Source organism: Parasteatoda tepidariorum, chromosome 3, assembly GCF_043381705.1.
Source record: "Parasteatoda tepidariorum isolate YZ-2023 chromosome 3, CAS_Ptep_4.0, whole genome shotgun sequence".
Classification (NCBI taxonomy): Eukaryota; Metazoa; Arthropoda; class Arachnida; order Araneae; family Theridiidae; genus Parasteatoda; species Parasteatoda tepidariorum.
Window position 1 is genome coordinate 27,755,249 of NC_092206.1, and position 19,099 is coordinate 27,774,347.

General features: G+C 27.8%; 2 protein-coding genes across 12 annotated transcripts in view; one reads left to right on the top strand and one right to left on the bottom strand.

Moving 5' to 3' along the window:
• LOC107450118 (TATA element modulatory factor) overlaps positions 1 to 9,225 on the top strand; it is a 35,533-nt gene extending 26,308 nt beyond the window's left edge. For 4 of the 11 annotated variants that reach the window (XM_043041776.2, XM_043041775.2, XM_016065853.3 and 1 more), the window contains exons 17-24: positions 1,915 to 1,984; positions 3,413 to 3,505; positions 3,585 to 3,680; positions 4,762 to 4,911; positions 5,750 to 5,875; positions 6,814 to 6,924; positions 8,266 to 8,290; positions 8,567 to 8,711. In XM_043041776.2, the coding sequence (XP_042897710.1) occupies positions 1,915 to 1,984; positions 3,413 to 3,505; positions 3,585 to 3,680; positions 4,762 to 4,911; positions 5,750 to 5,875; positions 6,814 to 6,924; positions 8,266 to 8,290; positions 8,567 to 8,571 (676 nt within the window). In that variant the 3' untranslated portion in view covers positions 8,572 to 8,711. Of the gene's footprint in view, positions 1 to 1,914; positions 1,985 to 3,412; positions 3,506 to 3,584; positions 3,681 to 4,761; positions 4,912 to 5,749; positions 5,876 to 6,813; positions 6,931 to 8,265; positions 8,291 to 8,566 lie in introns of those variants that run through there. The other 7 variants (XM_071178430.1, XM_043041777.2, XM_071178427.1 and 4 more) reach the window with 4 other exon arrangements.
• A 3,270-nt stretch (positions 9,226 to 12,495) lies between these two features.
• On the bottom strand, positions 12,496 to 16,416 carry LOC122269319 (matrix-remodeling-associated protein 7). The gene is made up of 3 exons (XM_043041773.2): positions 16,090 to 16,416; positions 15,329 to 15,435; positions 12,496 to 12,756 (listed from the first exon to the last, which is right to left on the bottom strand). The coding sequence occupies exons 1-3, from the start codon at positions 16,264 to 16,266 to the stop codon at positions 12,645 to 12,647; spliced, it is 396 nt and encodes a 131-aa protein (XP_042897707.1). The 5' UTR covers positions 16,267 to 16,416; the 3' UTR covers positions 12,496 to 12,644.
• Between the last annotated feature and the right edge of the window lie 2,683 nt (positions 16,417 to 19,099).

Here is a 19,099-nt window from a genome sequence, read left to right on the forward strand (position 1 = left end):
GCGTTTGGAGAAAATATGTAACATATTGCTGTATATTTATCAAATGTCCTATGTATTAATAAACTAGTTAGGATTATAACTACAAGGATCTATTATATATAATTCTCTTACGTGGCTCCCAAATTTTGGCTGTATTTCTTTTCCGCTGGTGGCAACAGTTTTCATTTTTAAAGAAGTACTTTGTACAACTAAATAAGATTCTTTTCACAACACTTAAATATTTACTTTATTTTCTTCATATATACAGAGAACAGTCGGTAAAGAATTCTGTTAGGTTAAAAAACATTTTGCTAAAAAAAGAACGAATTCTAAAAGAAATAAAAATAAACAACTTAAAAAATATAAATGCTGTTGCCAGCCATAGAATTTTTTGAAAGTTAACTGAGCAACATAAATCAAAATGACTTAGAAGCGCAACTAGATCAAAATTATGATACCTGAGTGCTTGACGTAAACCTTCAATTCTAAAAGTGTTGTATCGCCAAATGCCCAAATTAACAATTGAGTTCTTAAAGAAATTCTATAAAAAGTTTTAAATAAAAAAACTACTATCCAGCTACTTCTATAACTGCTTCTTGAGGAACTTGGCTCATTGATTAAAAATATTGTTTTAATTTTACAGTACTAACTTTACTTCTACTTACATTATTGCTATGACCCTCATTTATTACATTTTACAACTTCATGCTAAATTTGAAGACTTTCAGTTGTTTTGTGGTTGAATACTGACATTTAGAAACGTGTACATAAAAAAAATAATATTTAGAGGTTAAGAGTTGCCTCAGAAAAATTTGAATTGTTGACACTATATTTAATAATGGAAACAATCGTTTTTGTGAAAAATTGAATTGTATTGCTGACATCAAAACTAAAAATATTGTGTTTCAACTTAACAATACTACCTTAATTTTTACTTATAAAATTACGATGATCCTTTCTTATATATAGATATATATGCATTTTACAACTTCATATTAAACTTCTGTTGTGAGTCTGAATACTGACATTTAGAACAAAATTAAGGTTTAGAATTGCCTCGGAGAAATTTGAATTGTTAACAATGACTTAAACAAAAAGTTTTATTTTAACTGACAAATACTATATTATAATTTTAACTTTTTCTATGACTATACTCATTTTCTTACTCTTTTCTTTGTTTTTTATACATTTTATTTTTTTGTGATAAAATAAAAAACTTATAGTTGTTCTGCTTCTGAACACTGATGAAAACACAAAATGATGGGCTTCATCAACAATCAAAAATATATACATTTATTTTACAAATTCCACATTATTAGGGTGGCGCCCTTCGGAGAATTAAAAATACAAAATTATCTTCATAAAAGCCGATGCTTTACATCTGGCGTTTAGTGGTAGACTACTATTTCATATTGTTTTACAACACATGGCTTTAGCCCTCTGGTGGGAAGGACTTTAAAACAAAACTTACAACAGTTACTTTTCTCAACAACTGAAATTTAGAATAGTGTGATTAAGAAAAATATGTGAACTGTTTGCAATTTCAAATTAATATTGAAATGTACAGGTATAGAATTTTCTACAGTGAAAAGTTTTCGGAACTTCAGTATTCAAAAAAGTATACAAAAACTAGACGTTAAGAACGTATCCAATGAGCGAGCAAAGCGAGCATTGGATTGCGAAGCAATCCGAAATGAACTGTGAAAGCAGTTCCGGGGGTTGGTGAGCGCCAGCGAGCAGGGGGCGAAGCCTCCTAGTGACTAAAAAATCTGGCTCTAAGATTAAATGCAAATGTTAAAAGTTATTTATAAAATAATTATGCTGATTTTCTTAAACATTTTAATTCAATTTAATGATTTTATCTGTATTATCTAATTAGTACACAATAAATTGATTTGTATTGTCTTTTAAGATATCTCGTTGTTTTAATTATAGGGAGAATTATACACTCGAAAAAGTAAAACAAAACTTCAATGCTGAAATTAAAAAACTGAAACAAGAAAAAGTAAGGAATACATTTTTTTATTTTAAGACTAAGTAGTTAATAATAAAATATATATTTAAATTTTATTTCTCTCTACTTTTATTATATTCATGAAGTTTTTATCTATTGTTTAGATCAATTTTCAACAGTAATAATGTTCAATAATCAACTCTTTATTGCTTCAGCTTTTTTTTTCTTTCTTGATTTTACCATTTTTTTCTCCATATTGTGACTTTTATGTTATGTTTCTGAATAAATCTTAAATAGTTCTTTTATTTTTAAGTTATATTGACTTTTTTTTATTACTATTTATGAATTTTTATATTTACTTTTGGAATTTTTAAGTCTTCATTCGTAACTCATATCCTTTCTTACCCAGTAAATTTCCTTTACCTTGTAAACTTACTAAGTAAATAATCAAACTAAATAAGGGAAAAAAAAGATTTTTTTTGTAAGAATTCTTTTTATGACACTTTATCAATATTAATTTTTTATTTTTAAACTCAATGTTAAAATACTTAAGCCTTATATTGTAGTACATTTTTACTTACCTTGAAAATTTCCTTTACCTTTCAAAAAAAAAACATTACTCTTTACAAAATTCTATTTGTATTTTACCTTTCCTTAAAAATATGAATTTCCTCAACATTTATCAGGAATCATCTTGAAGTTTTTAAGCAAATTTTTAATTCAGAATTTATATTAATTATTTCTTGGTTAATTTGGAAACTTTATACATAAGTATAATTATTAAATTCTTATATAATGACTGTTATTAATTAATAATTTAATAGACTTTGAGTTGCATATGTCCATTGAAGTTAATTTTTGTTTGTAATTCTTTGAAATTCATTTTTGTTTTCATTGAAAATTACTCGTGTTAATTTATCTGCATATTTTTAATACATTTAATTATAACCAATTAATCTTGAAGCTAAGGAAGGTTCAAAATTAGTAAACATTTAAATTTATCTTTGTTAAACATGATAAATTTATAGAAATCTAAAATGGTGTCATACAATAGACAAACAATGCAAAAACAAGCATTTTTATCTTTGGAAGACTTGTAACTTAAACAATAAGTTCATCTTTCTGCCCTTCTTTTTTATAATATATTTATATTTTATTTTTTATATACCAAAAAGAAAAAATGTAATATATATGCTACTGTAAAAGCTTAAAATCTGGTAAAACTTAGGATTTACCCAAGTAACTCCTAGGTTTTACTGCAAAAACTTGGTAAAAGGCCAAAATGAAATCATATTAGAGCACAATTCAACAAAGCCACTAAGGTTTAACCGGTAAAACTATAAATTTACCAGAGTTTAGGTATTTATTGTAACATATTTACAAAAATGAATCATTTTAACTATCTAAATAAGTATATGTTAGTGTAGAGTACATAAGCATAATTTTTCATATATTTTTTTCCATTTCCCCATTTCTTAGGCAAACTTAGAAAGCACAATGGCAACATGTTTGGAGCAGTTAGACATGGAGAAAAGAAAAGTGGTAAAATTAGAGGAAGAAATCAAACTAAAGGTAAATGTGTGGAAATTTTTGAAATATTTTTTTAAATCAATTTTAAATAAATTTGACACTTTTACTTTATTTATAACAGGATGCTAGAGCAATGATATTGTCAAATGTATCTCCATGTCCATCACCTACTGGTTCTGTCAGAAGTTCTGTTAGCAGCATTCATAATTGGTCTCAGGTAAATACAAATTGTTCCTAGATACTGGATATTGAAAACCTACGAATGCCATTAGTCCTTTAACACGTATGACACCTTTGTATTTTTCTAATACTTAGATAGTCTTGCACATAGTTTTTTTTTTACTATTATCCTATGTTGGGACAGAGGTCATATCAGGCCTACTGATAGCCCAATAAAGTTATCTGGAGAACAGTTCAAAAAAGAAAGTGCAGGACAGTTTGTCAAATGATTAAAGTCCATAAAAACTTCTAGAGGGCACAGGGTGCAGTTAGAAGCATTGTCCTGCACATAGTTAATAGCAACTCAAATATGTTCAAGCACAACAAACTCATAGGTTTCAATTCTCCCGAATCAATCGGGAGAACTTCTGATTTTCAGGGTAATTTCCTGGACTCTCAAAAAAAAAATTCAAATGTCAGTAATTTTTTCAAATCTTATCAAAAATTTAAAAATTTTTGTTTTTTAATTTTTTCCCCACTATAAATACTACATTACATTTTTATTCCATTCAAATCTGGTAAACATTTTCACTTATTAAACTAAACTTGTGACTACATATTTATTCAATTAAATTTTTATGAATATTTTTACTTGGTGAGCTTTAATTTTTATTATATTTTAATTTTTATTTACATTGAAAAAAATTTATCCATCTCAGTGCATAGTATATATAGTAGTAAATACATGTGTATATAAAATTTCAGTGCTGTTAGTATTTAATAGTATTCGAATTTTAAATTCACTATGCTGTAATTTGCTATCTTTCTGCTTACATTTGTAACTAAAAGAAAAAGTCCCTGGAAAAATTCGAATTTATGTTGTAACTACAAATTTAGTCATTAATATCATAAATTGTGCCACAAGCAGAATTTTTCTACTTTTGATTCTCCAGTGTTTGTAGTTTTTCCACTTTGGGAAATGATGTATGTATTATGAACAGTTCATGCAAATTTTTCTATTTGCAAAAGCTGCTGAGTTTTAAAAGCTATTTTATTTTTGACTTTCATGAAAATTATTTTTATTGCATATATTTTTTCATCTTTAGGATCAAATAATATTAGCAAATCTTTATTTATAGGATGAATCTCATGATATGGGCTTACATACACCAGTAAATAGCTATCGTATGTCGGTTTATGAATCTTTACGATTAGGAAGTGGTTCGTCATTGCTTGAAAACTTGCAGTCACAATTAAAACAAAGAGAGGGAGAAATATATCAACTGCAGGTAAAATTAAGTTAATTTGATTTATGTTCTACGTTTTAGTTATTACCATATTAACTGCAATGTTAAAAAAAATAATGAAAAAACAGTGTTTGAGTTTAAAGCAGATGTAATTAGTTTAAAATGCTAGACTAAGCTTTCTAAAAGTTATTTCTTATTAAATCTGTGACTACTATATATCAATAATAATCAATATTCTAAGCCGTGGTCCCACAGTAGTTAAGGCACTGATCTGTCCATCCTGAAAAACTGCGGTTCTATCCTCGATGATAGCTTGAAGACCACTGTGCATCAGATCAATTGGGACCAGATAGTATGTAGTAAAAGTAGCCAGTATGCAATGCTGATCACCATCATAACTTTTGTCATAAAATTGTCGAGTCATAATCTCTATGACCCCTTTGGCCAACAATTGGCTTTGCTTTGCACTTTTTTTAATGCTTTGCTTGATTTTTAATAAATTTGTAGCATTTGTAAGACACTAATACTGTCTTCTACGAATTGTTTATTTATATATTTATTTTTTGTTATTGATAAAAATTAAGTGATTTGGAAAAGTATTTCCTTCCGATTTCTAATAAAAACACTTTCAAATTTTCCTATCAGATCAAATTCAATTAAAAAAATATGTTTATACAAAGAACCTGAAATATTTGGACAAAAAATTTGAAATAAGTCATGCAGTGTCACTTTTTAATATTTCTCAAATTAATAAAATTAAACCCATTTGGGTTATTAAAATTTTTTAATGAAAAATATCAATGCACTTAAAACAAAATATACAGACTGTCTAAAAAATAATGTTTTAATTTATATCTTAATTAAAAATTTTATTTTTCAGTCTGAAATATCAAAACTAGAACAGGTGAAAGAATCAATGACTTGTGAGTTGGTGCAATTATCAGAACAAAATGAAAATTTGGATAAAAGATTAGCACTACTTGAGTCATTAGAAAAAGAACACAAGGTATGTATTATCCTTAAAAATGAAAATTCAGAAATCTACTTTTTAGAAAAAATAAATGTTTATTTTGAAATTGTGATAATCTAAATATAAAAACTTTATAGTTAAAAAGTTTGTTTTCCTTTTTCGACATTCATGTATGATAAAAGATAATAAAAAAATATTTTAATCTAGTCAAGAAATAGTCGAAGACAATTTATTTACAGAAATTGTTTTTGTTGAAAAATTTTAACACAATAATATTTGATCACATTAGAGCTACATTTATGGACTATTAGTGATGCTCTATGATTTATCCAACTGACGCACTTTCACAATTTAGATTAAAGGGCAGTTGGTCGTAGTATTCTCCTGGTCTCTGCAATTCATTCCCCAGCCACTCAATTGTGGCTCTGATATCGCCAGAAGCTTTTCTTTAGAGTGGATTCCAAACCATTAAGATATTATTGGAGAAAGTTTTGTCCAATCAGACATCCAGCTTTTAACTCAAGGAATCAATCCGCTGTCCAGACTGTGGCAGGAAATGACTAAATCTGCCACATAGCCTGAGCAACTCAGTGAGATTTAAATAGCATTATAATTTGGTACCTCTTGGTTTTTAGTGGGGCTTAAAAAAAATTGCTATACTATTATAAGTATTGCTGTAATAAATAATACTGGTATTGTGGTAATAGGTGTCTAATTTATTAATATGTGTAATAGGGTAATACGCTTTTACAGCCCTCAAAATGGATAAGTACTACGAATATTGGGATAAATGCAAATAAAATGTTTTTTTCCCATTTGGTGACAGAGTTTTAAAAATATTAATTTTAGTAAAGTTTTTAATACTTAATAATGATATTTACTCTTGAAATAAAATAAATGCTTTCAAAAAATATATTGAATGTGTTGTAAATAGGTATATATTATGTTAATTGATTAGAAATGATTTTTTCTAGGATCTTGATCAAAAATATAATACTCTTCTTCAAATGTATGGGGAAAAGGTTGAAGAAACTGAAGAACTACAACTGGATTTAGCTGATGTTAAGTCCATGTATAAAGCTCAGGTATGAAATGGGTTTATAGTATTTCTTTTTTCAAGTTATGAAATGTTGAAAATAATGCTTAATTAGCTGTTTAATTAAATATATACTTGAAATATAAAAACTTGTGTTGGAGAAAATAGATACTGTTACTAGTGAATCAAAGTGTCAAATAAGTCTGAAAGCGAAAAATTTTAAAGTATGTTGTATATTTATCTCACCTGGTACCACAATATCACAGCGATTTCTCTATGTAAGTTCGCAACACTTGACTGATACATAAATGTGTTGGATTTATTGTTTCCTTTAAAAATTATATATATACACCACATGCTAAAAAACTACTGCTTTTTAATTTGAATATTAAATGCACCTAGAATATATATTTAAAGAAACGATAGTTTCAGTTCACAAAGTACCTTTGCTGTAAAAAAAATTCATAAGATATTTTTAAACTTAAAATATATGGGATATAAATCTCTAGTGACTACACTTGATTACGTGCACAATAACTATTTTAGATTCGCAAAGATAGATAAAATTAATTTTTAAAGTATTAAACAGATCTCTATTATGAAGCATAGTATCAAATACATTTGATAAACATAGTTATTTTGTTATTTAAATTAAATTTAAACTTATTTTTTCACAGTAGTTAGATTTGCCCCTTACTTACAGGAATGTTATAATTTATATACATTTTAATTTTTTTTTTGAAAAAATTCATATTTAAATTGGTTTTTTGAAGTGTTGGGCATCCTATTAAACTTATTGTTTTTATTCATCAGTGCATTTAAACTTTTCACAACTTTTGGAATCACTAAATTTTTTGAAATAAATTTTAAATTGCAGTATAGTTATACTTGTATTTTTTTTAATCATTAATTCATTTTACCATACATAAAAATTTGTGCTTGTTATTTGTTTATTAAAATTTTAGTTTCCCATAATTCTAGACTATGCAGTTAGAGACAGCAAAATAGTGAATTTGTGGTTACCAAAGGCAATTTGTATTATACAAACTTAAATATTAGCAGTTTATATAATTTATTGAAAGGAGCAAAACAAAATAAAGTATTTAGTTCCTAATAAGACCATGTTTTGGGAGAAAGAATATGTTAATTTTCAAACTATTCAGTCAAATGTTACATACTTTACTGAAACAAAAGACTTTAAAGCACTATAATTTACAAAATAAATTTCTTTCAAAAATGCACATGCTATTTAACGAGTTTACTAACTTGAGAAATGTTCATAAGATCATTGATTCTTTATTACATATTCCAATCCATTTCTAATTTTTAGTCATAATATGAATACCAATTATTAAATATTGTGGTTTTTAAAATTCTCAATGTTTTTTAGTGTTTGAAGGATTCTGAAAAGAAAGGTAAACATTTTATCCAAATTTTATTGAGAAAATCAGTGTTTGCATTTTTTTAAAAAAAAAACAAACAAACAAATTCATTTTAACTTGAAAAAAACAAGAAAAAAAAACTGATATGCATAAATAATTTTAATCAATGAAAATACTTTTGTAAAACAATTTAGTTAGTTCAAACCAAAGCATCAGATATATTACTGATTTGTTATTGCAATAAAATTCTGTTATATTTATGTAATAAATTTTAATTTTTCTAATTGCTGCATCAATTTGCTTTTTCAGATTGAAGAATTGCTAATGAAAAAATGATTTTGTTTAGAATTATTTTATGGGATTGGTATATTCTTAGAGTGAATAACTGTACTTTTTTTTCTCCAAAATGTATATTATAAATAATGTAAAATAAAACAAATTTGTAAAAAAAATATGAATTATATGTACAGATGTGGAATTTTTGAAAGTGTTAAAGCTGAATTTGTAAACAATGTTTATATTTATTGTGATAAGTTTTAAGTGCCCTACTTTATCATTATTCTTTTTAATATATTACCTAACTATTTATCTATTGTTTCAAATAAAATTCAGTTTTAATCAAAATGTAAGCATTTATTCTGAAAAAAAAACTTGCTAATTATATAACTATACTTTTGTATTTTAATTCTATTCTCATATAATTCAGTTATTAAAATTTAGCTCAACATTTGTGCATTTTGTTATTTTTAAATCTTTTCATAAAAAATATTTTCTTGAGGCTGTGGGGCATCTTGTGTGTATCACTTTTTTTCTCATATTTGCAACATTAAAATGTTGTTTTAAAAACTTCTCTGAGAACCCAGTGTGATAATTAGCACTTGCCTAAATAATTTATTTGTTGACTATGTTATGGATTATTTTGTATTCTATAATAGAGGTTTTTTAAATAAAGTTACTGATTTATCAGAGTTTTCATTAATCAATATGTTGACAGATGCAACAAACATACATGAACACAAAATATCTTAATTTCTTGAGAAAAAATACAAAAAAAAAAAATCTTTTAAAAATAAAATTTGCATAGATGTGACAATATATTAAGGATTCAAAGCAATAATAAGGTTGTTTCTCTTATAAATAAAAACAATTCAGTTTATGTGTACACTGTGAGTTATTGAAAATTTCTGTCACTAGGCGTGGCAGTTATAGTTAAAAGAACTTGACTCGTTATAAAGGGTAATATAAGATATCGACCATTTACCTAATTACTACTAAACATGTTTAGGTTTTATAAAAAGAACTGGTGCTATGATTTTAAATCCATCCAGATATCGCATATTAACTCAATTCCCTGTGAATCAAATGTGATACATCAAGTACAGATATAAAATTCTGTGGAAGTTCTTAATAAAATGTTGATTTTTTTTGTGTGTGAGCATAGTTTGTCCAGTTCAAAAGCTCTTTATTATCAAATTATGCATCATAATTTCACAATAACTATATTACATTAATTGTATAAATATTAGTTCTATAATTTCTAGAGGAAATGTTAAACAAGGGCCTTGTTCAGCTATATTCAATAATGCTATCTCTAATTAAGATCAGGTGCAGTCCTTTGGTTGTTTATGCTAACATATCCCTCAAATGCACTCAATCAAAATTTAAAGTGGCACTAAGGTTTTCTAATTATGCCTTTTGGTAGCAAAACAAATGACTTTTTTATAATTGTTAGAAAGAAACCGCCCCTTTATTGTAGGAGTGCACAATCTTTTTGGGTGAAGGGTCACACACATATTTAGTAATGTTAGCAGCAAACATGATAATTTTTATAAAAACATTAGTGCTCTAAGCACTAAATATTTATATCAGTAAATTTAGAAGAATATTTGCAGAAAATTAAATACTTTTAATTATTTAAACCTAAAAAAACTTATGCATTTTTTAAAAATTTTTTCACTATAATTAATATATCAAATATATATATACACGTGAAGGGGGATATAAATCCTAACTAAAAAGAAGCTTACAGAATTAAAGCTTACAGAAGCTTAAAAAATATACAAATTTTTTTTAATTAAAGAAAATGTACAATGTTTAAACAAAAACTAAATTTTTTTTATTGTGTTTAGAAGTTCCAACAGGCTGTACATTAACAGTGGGAGGGCCACATGTGGCCCACCGGCCATAGGTTGTGCACCCCTACTTTATTAGGTCATTTATAAAATTTATTGTTCTTGGTTGTAAACAATTTTGAAGTCTTTTTATTATGGAAATATGCAGGAGTCCCCCCAGCATTCTAGGATGGTGAGCGTGAAACAAGGAGTATACTATGAAGTGCCCATGACTCATCTAAGATCATATTAAAAATTGAACATATGATCAAAAAAAAAAAAAAATTCTCAATATAAAATGGAAAAAGGCAAATGGGTAAACAATATTTGTAACACTTATTCTTAAAACATACAACAAGAAAAAAAAATCTTCATTTTATTTTTACTATTACAAATATAAAATAAATACAAGATATAAAATACGGTTATGACTAGTAATAACAAAATGCTAAAAAAAAAANGAATATATTAAGGATTCAAAGCCATAATAAGATTGTTTCTCTGATAAATATCATAAATAAAAACAATTCTGTTTATGTGTTCACTGAGAGTTATTGAAAATTTCTGTCACTAGGCGTGACAGTTTCAGCCAAAGAACTTGACTCTTTATAAAGAGTAATACAGTAGGGAACCGATTATCCGGAACAATCGGGACCATCGATATTCTGGATAACTGATTTTTCCGGTTTTCTGAATCGCTACAAAATGCCTTTTTTATATAGTTAAACCCAACTAAAAAAAATAATTAAAAATAATCTTAAAAAGAAGAAAAACGATGAAGTAATACACTAATGATTATTTCCAAAATGATGGTAAGGTAAACATCTTTCAAAAAAGAACGAAAAATCCTAAAATCTTATGAGGGAAAAAATTTTTTTTTTTTTAAATGGCGGGGAAACTAATTAAATTTCGTTCCGGTTTTCTGATTTCCGGATAGCGGGTTCTGCACTGTATAAGATATGTTTAGGTTTTATGAAAAAGAACTGGTGCTATGGTTTTAAAAATCCATCCAGATATCTCATATTAACTCAATTCCCTATGAATCAAATGCAATACACCAAATACAGATATAAAATTCTGTGGAAGTTCTTAATAAAATGTGGATTTTTTTTTTGTGTGTGCATAGTTCAAAAGCTGTTTATTATCAAATTATGTACCATAATTTCACAATAACTATATTAGATTTATTGTATAAATATTAGTTCTATCATTTTCAGTAGAAATGTTAAGTGCCTTGTTCAGTTTTATTCAATAAGGCTATCTCCAATTAAGATCAGGTGCAGTCCTTTGGTTGTTTATCATCCCTCAAATGCACTTAATCAAAATTTAAAGTGACACTAAGGTTTTCTAATTATGCCTTTTGGTAGCAAAACAAATGACTTTTTTTATAATTGTTAGAAAGAAACAGTCTTTTTATTATAGGAGTGCACAACCTTTTTGGGTGAAGGGCCACACACATATTTAGCAAATATGATAATTTTTATAAAAACATTAGTGCTCTAAGCACTAAATATTTATATCAGTAACTTAGAAGAATATTTGCAGAAAATTAAATACTTTAAACTTATTAATACTTTAAAAAACTTATGCATTTTTTTAAAGTTTTTCACTATAATTAATTTATCAAATATATATATACACATGAAGGAGGATATAAATTCTAACGAAAAAGAAGCTAACAGAATGAAAGTGTAAAAAATATACACATTTTTTTAATTAAAGAAAATGTACAATGTTTAAACAAAAACTAAATTTTTTTATTGTGTTCAGAAGTTCCCGCGGGCTGTACATCAACAGTGGGAGGGCCGTATGTAGCTCACCGGCCATAGGTTGTGCACCCCTACTTTATTAGGTCATTTATAAAACTTTATTGTTCTTGGTTGTAAACAATTTTGAAGTCTTTTCATTATGGACATATGCAGGAGTCCCCAAAGTGCATATCCCAGCATTCTAGGATGTTGCAGTGTGAATCAAGGAGTATACTATGTAGTGCCCATGACTCATCTAAGATCACATTAAAAACTGAACATATGATCAAAAAAAAAAAATATGTTAATATAAAATGGAAAAAGGCAAATGGGTTAACAATACTTGTAACTACTTATTCTTAAAACATACAGCAAGAAAGAAAAATCTTCATTTTATTTTTACTATTACAAATATAAAATAAATACAAGATATAAAATACGGTTATGACTAGTAATAACAAAATGCTAAAAAAAAAACTGTTAGCAAGCAAATATCTTATATGTTACAAAATAAAAAAACAGAGATTCTCATTGATATAACTTCATTTGTTCCTCCACTTCAGTCATACTAATATTTCCAAATTTATCACTTTGTTGCTGCATCAGTTCATATATTTGGGCCAGTTGTTTCTTCTTCACTCTAATTAAAACATTTAATATTTCTGTTATTTTTTGGTAATTAAAGGAAAAATTAGGTACATTTTCACATGAAAATATGTAATCTTAATAAAAAATATTGATCAGGAGCTATTCATATAGCCTTTTCAGGGGTCTGTTTAGAAGAAATTTGGGTCCGTTAACGAACCCTTCACAAAATATCTTTTCATAAAAACGGACCCTTCACAAAATGATTTTTCTTTTAATCGGACCCTTCACAAATTTGTTTATCTTCATTATTATTTTGTTAATCGAATAAACCCTTTCCAGGGCAGAAAACAAGAAAGATGGATGTAAACGAATTAAGTTTTGTCTTCGGCAGACGATTCTTCCATTATTCGTCCGAAATTAATATTCTGCGTTCAGCAGTATAGGCTAAATACCAAATATTTGTATGTTGCATCTCTAATTTAGAAGCAGCAATTGTTGTTTATTTTTTAAAATTTAATTTTTTTAATTATAATTTTACAGTGTTGAGCATTATCTTGTATGTCTTTACAATTTAAAAACTCCTTGAAAAAGTTTTTTTTTTGCAATAACGGACCCTGGTGAGTAATTTTTTCACAATTTCACTAAAAACGGACCTTTCACAAAATGTCTGGACAGACCCCTGCTTTTTGGCTCTAGCACCAGAAATCAAGAACTAACTAATTTAATCAAAAAGTTGATGAATGACCAAGTATGTATTTGAAATAAGCTTAGTTTTTAACAAAGGCAGCTTTGATTTATTGTGTCATAACTGCTTAAAAAATAAAGAGAGAGGGGGAGAGATTTGAACTAAAATTGTAAATATCAAAGAAAAAAATAATCAGTTTTTAAATAAGGTTAAAAAAAAAAATTACTAATGAGATTTAATGAAGTAAAATTATTATTAATATATTAATGAAATACTGATGTAAATTAAATATATTTTTTTAATTTTGTAACTAATATTTTAAGCAAAAGCACTGTTCTTAAGTTAAGAAGACAAATAAAAGTCAAAATTAGTTTTAATTATACCAATAACACAGACTCTATCAGGGGTGATTGTGAGCCCAAGTCAGAATTCCGGAAAATTTCTTGAATTAAAAAAAAGAAAGAAAAGAAGTTTAAATTGAAAAATTAAAAATTAAACAAGTTTTTTTTCCTGTATCTCAATATTTCTTAGTTTACTTAAGATATATTTAAAAATTTACACTTACCTATGATGACCTGCAGAAGTAATTGAAATTTGCAAATATGTCTGTCTTTCTTGAGTTTATGATTCTAATAACTATTTACTGATAAAAAAATGAATATTAATCATGAATATAAGCTTATCATGAATAAAATATCTCTCAGGCTCTCCCTTACAAACAAATAAAATAAACTGTTTTTTTAAGTTCCACCTTTGAAAATTTGATTTCTGGAGACTTCTGTGATCATTGAATTTTTGAAACGTCTGGACCTTCGATCTCCGGTAACTTCTGGATCACTGTTAGTGAAAAATCCAGAATTTTTCCGGAGCACAATCACCCCTGCTCTATTGTGCAACCTCTCTTCATTTTCCAACCTGCATTGAACAATTACAAGTTTTTTCCCCCTCTTGCTAAAGCACTAACATAAAAGTTTGTTAAAGCACAATAAATCCTAGTTAAAGTTTTCAGTAAAAGAATTTTTAACTATCAATAGCACAAAACAGCTTGCCAAAATATTAAAATTAATTGGGTTTTTTTTTCAGCAAGGAAATTGGAAGGATAATTGGCACAACTATATGGTCCAGTTCTTGTGAATATATATAAGGTCAGTTTGCCTAAATGCGACACGATTTAATGTAAGTTTGTCACATTTAGGTCTAACTTGACCTTTCATGGATATATTCCCTGAAAATGGCTGAAGTGTTATGAAGTTCTAAACAAATTTTTTCTCGCTGAAACTGACAAAAATTGTAATTTAACCAAAGATATTTCATTGTCGAAATTAGGGCATATTTGTCGCATTTAAGCACACTAAAGGTACCTAAATGCGACTTTACAGCAATTTTATTCACTTGTTTTTTGTTTCCATCAATGAAATCTTGCTATCAAAATTTCGAACCCTTTAAGACTAGCTTGAATGGTCCATATCCAAAGACAACACAAGTTGAAATCCTTTCATGATGAATGCTAACAGTATTTATAGTAAAATTGAGTTTATTGTCAATCAAAATTCGTTTCCTACTATATTAAATCTAACTAGAGTACATAAAATCCAACTGAAGTTCCGAAATGGGTGACTATGCAAGTTATCGTTTTTTTACTGCTACTTGCAAATTTATTGTGGATAGCAATTTATCGATATTTAAAATCATGGAAACTTTAAAAATAACTAAACTCTACAATTTATAACTCAAAATTATTACTCTGAATAAAAACAGAAGTGAAAACTCAGGAAATCATCGCCCACAAATTGAAGTATAAAATCTTGTAAAAAAAAAAAGGTGGGGAAATCTAGAAAATGCGAAAATAAATTTTATCTGTTCAGCATGTTTGATATAACTTAATGAACAGTTTAAATTTAAATTCACATTTAATAAAAATTAACTAAAGCAAACTTACTCTTGTTCTAGCCTCTTTTGTTCTTCGGTCATGTTTGCTTCAATTACTTTTTCAGCTATTATCGCTGGAGACCTTGCCAGAGACGATATTGCAGTTGCATCCGAATTCTAATAAATAAAATAACAATTAAAATTTAAAATAGATATGTTACTTTATTCATACAATTATACTAGTAGTTAAGAACTGGTTTGAAGAAAAGTAAAACACTAGTTGAAACTAACTACTAGTTACAACTAACAAGTTAACTAGTTGAAACTAACAAGTTAACTAGTTAAAACTACTAGTAAACTTACATTAACAGTCAGACAAAGATTTCGTGAAAATTGAGAACTAATTAGAAAAATCTTAAGGTAATAATAATGTTAGGTAATAATTTTGCTTTAATGAGGCAAAATTTTAAAAATAAATTTAAGATTGCTTAAAAAATAATCAGCTATTCAAGAGAAATTTTAATATAAATTTATGGTCTAAACACGAAAAATCACCTTAAGAAAACTTACTATTTTCTTGATTAGATTTATAGTTAGCACAAGAGAGTTATAATATGATGGTGTATAATTACCACAAGGGTGAACAATCATATAAGCCACATAATCAGAACTAAAGAAAAATATCAGAAAACAATATAAAAAACCTTCAATACAAAATTTATAAAAATAGAATCCAACAAACCAAAGTGTTTGAAAAATTAACTAAAACTGCAAAATTATAAAGATTAATTTAAAAAAAGAAATCATAATATAGGAAATTTAGGTACTTACATCACACTCATTGGTCGACTTTGGATCAGAAGAGCATATATTTAAGCAATTGTCAGAATGTTTATTCATTTTTGAAATAATAAAAGTAGTAGCCACTAAAAATACACTTATTATTACACTAAAGACATAGTGATCAAGCACAAGATCTATCCAAGAAGCGTACTCGATTGGAAACATTCCAAAAAACCGGAATTCTTTTGTTTTATATCATGAAGAAAAAAAATGCACAACACAAAATGAGTTAAAAATAATGCGTAACTCATTTATTAGTTTTTAAACATATAGACGTTTCCTTCATATATAGGATTGCAAAACGCTTCAGACTGTTTAGTTCTGTCCAGTTTGAACCCAAAGTCAAACAGAGTACTTTTGCCTTAAAATATTTTCGTTAGCTAAAGCTTTGCCTTAAAATATTTTCGTTAGCTAGCATTCGAACCGTTTTCCCTTCATTCAAAAAGACGGGGACTGCGTTTGAGAATTTGATTGGTGGATTTGCTACCCACGGAAATAAACCAATCAGATTTTAGTTCGCAGCTTCGATTTCGTATCTGCGAACTTTTTGTAGAGAGTGAGAACGTAATGCCCTATTTTTGCATTGAAGTTGATATTTACTTGAAGAGATACTAAAACGTAGCAGTAGCAGTAAGGAAAATGGTCATTTGTTAATTGGCAATCGAAATGGGCTACAGGTGGCGCAAAGCAGAGCTCTTAACCTATGGCAAAATTAGGCATGGTTTCACCATTAGCTTCCCCATTTCACCATCATTTAAGCAAATTGATTAAATTTTTTTTAAGCTAACTGCATTGAAAAATAGTGCTTAATTTAAGAATCACGGAAATTTGAAAGTGTCATCTCTACAAACTAAATGCGAAAAATATTATGCTAGGGGAAACATCGTAATATATTCCCATGCGTCTGATCAGAGATAGAGAAGGGAAGAGGGGGCTCTGGACATAGAATTTGCCATTTCCCCAGATTGCGCGTTCGAGTGTTGCAATCGCGAATATCAATCAATGCTCAATAGTGAAATTATCAAAGTTAATTTATTCGAAAGGGGGAAAAAAGTGTTAACGTAACTATAAATCAAAGAAAAGAAAATTATAGCATTTTTTACACATCCTCCTAGGCTTTCTCGCACTCTGGACTCTCCAAGTTTTCCCCAACTTTACGCCTAGAAACCATTTTCCTTCTTCAGAATCTCATTGTTTATTGCTTACTTTTTATTGTGCAGCAGATTTTTTTTCTCTTATTGAGGAAGGTAGGTGTCAATTTCAGCGTACTCTTAAAGTAAATAAATAATTAAGTAAATGATAAAAAATTCCAAGGGACTGTAAACTGGTCGTAAATGTAAAACTGCGAATTTTTTATTTCGTCATCCTGAAATCTTAATAATTTTTGTTTTTCTCTTCAAAACTATCTTTTTTCTTTGCATTTTTAACTTATTTTACGGGTTGTATGTACTTGCAGCTTCTGTGTAATAAATTAAACTTATTGTTATTTTTTTCTTAATTTTCTTCGTTAATCTCCCTTTACTTTCATGGTTGTTTTATCTCTTTAGATTGTACATTATGTTATATTTACATAACATTAACTTTGAAGCTTCCAGAATATTTATTTTTGCTTTCAGGTCACCGGAATCAAAGAAAAGAAATAATTAACTAGGCAGTTGTTAAGTGTAACGTTCTTTAAATTATTTTATTTTATAACTGTCGTTGAACAGCCGACTCGAATTTTTGGGTTTATGACTACCAATGTTCAATTCCGTAGCCTTGTAAGTTTGAACCCAATCCGACATGGGAACTCCTGAATCAAGTATTGGGAGAAATTTGCCTTCGTGGAGGACTTTTTTGATAGAACAAATCCGCATTTGCGTTACATGGAGAGGAAGACAACGGAAACTTCCCGTGCTTAGCCTGACAGCAAGGGGACTCTTACCCATGATCCGTCTACCACTGAGGATGTTTTACGCCAGTACTGGGGTCAGTGTGAGCCGGATACTGAATTCGTATCGACCAACAATCTCTGGGATTCGAACCCGATTCACCTCTTTGGAAAGTAAACGCTCTAACACCTGAGCCACTGTGGTGGATTATTCCAAAATTCAATTATTCCATTTGCAAATTTTACAATTTTAGCTCCCGTATTTCTTACAATCACGCTTCCTGTGTTTCGCCCATCATTACCCTTCGGTTTTGACGCAAAGGAAAAATTCCTCCCCCCCCCACAAAAAAACAAAAACAATCAGATAGAGAGAATGTCAGAACAGCTTCAAACATTTATAAATAAATCTCTCACTTAAAAGAAAAAAAAATTAAGAAAGAACCCAGAGAAAGTTTGTGCGAGCTTTGTAGAGAAAAAATGATTTTGATCTGTTAGAAAAGCGTAATAAATGGGATTTTCTTCAGTAGTAGAACGTAAAATCCGGGATTATTTCACATTATCGGTATAGGTAAATTTTCACGGACAAGCAGAAAAAGCGTTTGATTACGTAAAAAGCGTTTAAACACATTGAATGCGCAACAACGTTTTGGCTCAACATCTTATAACAGTTGGCGGAACTGGTGATATGAAACTAGTATGTATATTACAACTACAAAAGATGGAAAATAGTGATAAATCACCTGATAACAATCAAAAGGGGGAAAAATAATGTTAGTTATAAATTTCTGAATCATGAAAAATTAAATTTCATAAATACTGAAGCAAAATAAAAAAAATATGAAAGTATCTCTGTGAGCATTTATAAAACGGTATTTTGTATCACCACTAATATCAATAATAGTTGCATAACTGTTTTTTTTTCTTCCTTTTTTTCTACTTTTTTAAAAAAAAAAAAAAAGAATGAAAATAATTTATACAGTCGATACTAGTAGAGAAATTCAAAATAATGCCATTCAAATTAGAGGAAGTGTAGATTTGTAACATAGCTCTGTTAATAGATTTGAAGCTGCACATTTTAATAAAAAAAGAACTTTTTACTGATTGCAGTCGTAAGTTTTTTTTTTCTTT

Bases quoted from the DNA above. Each gene is read 5' to 3' on its own strand.
- LOC122269319 (XM_043041773.2), bottom strand. From the start codon at position 16,266: ATGTTTCCAATCGAGTACGCTTCTTGGATAGATCTTGTGCTTGATCAC. The intron at 15,436-16,089 runs GTAAGTACCTAA...TTTATTTATTAG, and splicing joins AGTCGACCAATGAGTGTGAT to AATTCGGATGCAACTGCAAT. The intron at 12,757-15,328 runs GTAAGTTTGCTT...TGTTTTAATTAG, and splicing joins CAAAAGAGGCTAGAACAAGA to AGTGAAGAAGAAACAACTGG.